The sequence below is a fragment of the Heteronotia binoei genome, chromosome 5 (genome assembly GCF_032191835.1).
Source record: "Heteronotia binoei isolate CCM8104 ecotype False Entrance Well chromosome 5, APGP_CSIRO_Hbin_v1, whole genome shotgun sequence".
NCBI lineage: Eukaryota > Metazoa > Chordata > Lepidosauria > Squamata > Gekkonidae > Heteronotia > Heteronotia binoei.
This window is the reverse complement of record NC_083227.1, coordinates 166,946,004-166,949,226: the sequence shown is the minus strand read 5'-3', so window position 1 is coordinate 166,949,226 and position 3,223 is coordinate 166,946,004. Positions and strand designations below refer to the sequence as shown.

The 3,223-nt window shown below is 59.9% G+C and overlaps 1 protein-coding gene across 1 annotated transcript; it reads left to right on the top strand.

Moving 5' to 3' along the window:
- The first annotated feature begins 1,427 nt into the window (after positions 1–1,427).
- JUNB (JunB proto-oncogene, AP-1 transcription factor subunit) lies at positions 1,428–2,970 on the top strand. Its single transcript, XM_060240654.1, has one exon. It carries the CDS (start codon positions 1,432–1,434, stop codon positions 2,341–2,343), a length of 912 nt encoding a protein of 303 aa, XP_060096637.1. The 5' UTR covers positions 1,428–1,431; the 3' UTR covers positions 2,344–2,970.
- Positions 2,971–3,223: the final 253 nt, after the last annotated feature.

Sequence of the window (3,223 nt, the reverse complement as noted above, 5' to 3'; positions counted from 1 at the left end):
GCGGAGGTTTTTCACACCTATTTGCCTGGACCCTTTTTTGGAGATACCAGGGATTGAACCTGGGACCTTCTGCTTACCAAACAGATGCTCTACCACTGAGCCACAGTCCCTCCCCATATGAAGCTGCCTTCTACTGAATCAGACCTTTGGTCCATCAAAGTCAGTATTGTTTTCTCAGACTGGCAGCGGCTCTCTAGGGTCTCAAGCGGAGGATTTTCACACCTATTTGCCTGGACCCTTTTTTTGGAGATACCAGGGATTGAACCTGGGACCTTCTGCTTACCAAACAGATGCTCTACCACTGAGCCACAGTCCCTCCCCATATGAAGCTGCCTTCTACTGAATCAGACCTTTGGTCCATCAAAGTCAGTATTGTCTTCTCAGACTGGCAGCGGCTCTCCAGGGTCTCAAGCGGAGGATTTTCACACCTATTTGCCTGGACCCTCTTTTTGGAGATGCCAGGGATTGAACCTGGGACCTTCTGCTTCCCAAGCAGATGCTCTACCACTGAGCCACCGTCCCTCCCCTAACTGGTTTCATTTTACCCGCATTCCCGGCAGCCTTGTGTTCTAGGCTGAGAGTGACTTGCACGAAGCGAGTTTAGGGTCTATTTAAACCCGAGTTTTGCACACCCAATACCAACCGGGTAGCTGCCAGGAACGCAGCTGAGTTTAAACATAAACCTTAATTAACTGGTTTTTATGTTTAATTTCTTTTTAATTGTTAAATTTAAAGTTTTATCTATTTTTGTTAATCGTGTGAAATGTTGTTAGCCGCCCTGAGCCTAGGCGGGGAGGGCGGGATATAAATAAAATCTATTATTATTATTATTATTATTATTAGCAAATGAAAACCCGTCGAAGCACGAAGGTCATTCGCATTCGGCTAGCTGTAGCCTGCGCCGGAGCTTCCCAGCGGCTAGGACGGGCTGGAGTTGCTGCTGGTGGTGCAGCGTGCGTGTTTCCTCGCAGGTCCCCGCTTTGCGCCGCCCAAGCGGCTGCTGTGACGCGGGCGCCTTACAACTCCCCCCCCCGGGCTGTTTACTGGGCCACGAGCTGCCGGGCAATGAGCTCAATTCCCCGCTCCCGTGATAGGCGGAGCGGCTCAGGCTCCGCAGCCAATGGCGCCGCACTTCCGCCACCGCCGCGCGCGCGGCTGCCATAAAAGGGCCCGGGAGGCGCGCGAGGGAGCGGAGAGAAAGTCTGCAGCGGCGGGACGGAGGTGGGACGTGCTGCCGCTTCTCGGGTGGGCTTGGAAGCCGGCAGACTCGTGGCTCGTCCTCGCTAGCGGAGCTCCGGCAGGGCGGGCGGTGGAAGCGCCGAGCTGGGAGTCTGGGAGCGCGCCTCCGCCGCTTGGGAGAAGCCGCTCGACCCGCGCCCCTGGGCGCAAGGAAGGCCCTCCGCGAGCTCCCCGCCCGGCTTCGCCTCGCCGATGTGCACGAAGATGGAGCAGCCTTTCTACCCCGACTCCTTCCTCTCCGGCTACGGGCAGGACTACAAGGCGCTGAAGGCGGGCATGGCGCTCAACCTGTCGGCCGAGCCTTTCCGCGGCCTCAAGTCGCAGCTGCCGGCTCACCTCCGCGGCCAGGAGGACAGCGCCGCCGGCTACTTCGCGCCCTCCCTGCAGCAGCAGCAGCAGCAGCAGGCCGAGAGCGGCAGCGCCTCGCTCAAGCTGGCCGCCCCGGAGCTCGAGCGGCTCATCGTGCAGAACAGCAACGGCGTGATCACCACCACGCCCACGCCGCCGGGCCAGTACTTCTACCCGCGGGGCGCCACCGAGGAGCAGGAGGGCTTCGCCGACGGCTTCGTCAAGGCGCTCGACGACCTGCACAAGATGAACCACATGCCGCCGCCCAACGTCTCGCTCGGCGCCGCCTCGGGCGCCGGCTACGGCGGAGCGTCCCTGGCCCAGGAGCCGCCGCCCGTCTACACCAACCTGACGAGCTACAGCCCGGCGGGCTTCCCCAGCGCCAACCTCAGCTACCTGCCGCAGCCGGCCGGCCTGGCCTTGGCGCCGCGCGGCTTCAAGGAGGAGCCGCAGACGGTGCCCGACGTGCAGAGCCCGCCCGTGTCGCCCATCAACATGGAAGACCAGGAGCGCATCAAGGTGGAGCGGAAGCGCCTGCGCAACCGCCTGGCCGCCACCAAGTGCCGCAAGAGGAAGCTGGAGCGCATCGCGCGCCTCGAGGAGAAGGTGAAGAGCCTCAAGAGCGAGAACGCCGGCCTCTCCACCGCCGCCGGCGCGCTCCGCGACCAGGTGGCGCAGCTCAAGCAGAAGGTCCTGAACCACGTCAACAACGGCTGCCAGCTCCTGCTCACGGCCAAGATGCAGCAGGCCTTCTAGGGGGCGCCGCCGCCTCCAGGGACCCCGCGCCGGGCACAGGCCCCACGGACTCGTCGTGCAAAGTTTACAAGGGAGCCGCGTTGCCGACTCGGCGCTTCCCGAGACCTTGGCTGGTTTTTGCCCCCCTCCCCGACCGGACTTGTGTGTCTGTGACTCGCGATCTGGTGGATCCAGAGCCGCGGCTGTGCTGAGTGTGAGTTTTTTTTTTAATATTTGTGCGCGTGCGTGTTTTTTTTTAACAAAAGGAGCCTTTCGTCTGCTGCGTCGCTGGATGGTGCAGCGGGATTGGAGGCGCTCGGGGCGCAGACGCCGCCTCGCTGAGCTCCGGCCTCGGGCCGGTGGGCAAAAAGGAGAACCCGTCTGCCTCGCTTTGAACTTAGGACTGAAACGAAAGGGACCAAGAGACGGGTTGCGGGGGAAGAGGAGGGATCTCGGCAGCTTCCTTTCTCCACGAGGCGGCCACTGTGTGGACAATAAGGTCGCCGGGGAGAGGAAAGGGGGGGGGGTTACTACTTGTGCTCTTATTTCTTTTGGGAGTCCTCGAATTCAGTTGTCCCCCCCCCCAAAGATTGTATTTGTGTTTTTGACTTTTTATTGAAGTTATTTAAGTAAAAATGTTCCACTTCATCTGTGTGCCTCCTTTTTTCATTGACAGAGAACAATTCTATGTTTGGTGCCAGTTTGGTGTAGTGGTGAAGTGTGCCGACTCTTATCTGGGAGAACCAGGTTTGATTCCCCACTCCTCCACTTGCACCTGCTAGCATGGCCTTGGGTCAGCCAGAGCTCTGGCAGAGGTTGTCCTTGAAAGGGCAGCTGCTGTGAGAGCCCTCTCCAGCCCCACCCACCTCACAGGGTGTCTGTTGTGGGGGAGGAAGGTAAA

Excerpts from the sequence above, each read along its gene's own strand:
- JUNB (XM_060240654.1), top strand. The coding sequence starts at position 1,432 with ATGTGCACGAAGATGGAGCAGCCTTTCTACCCCGACTCCTTCCTCTCC.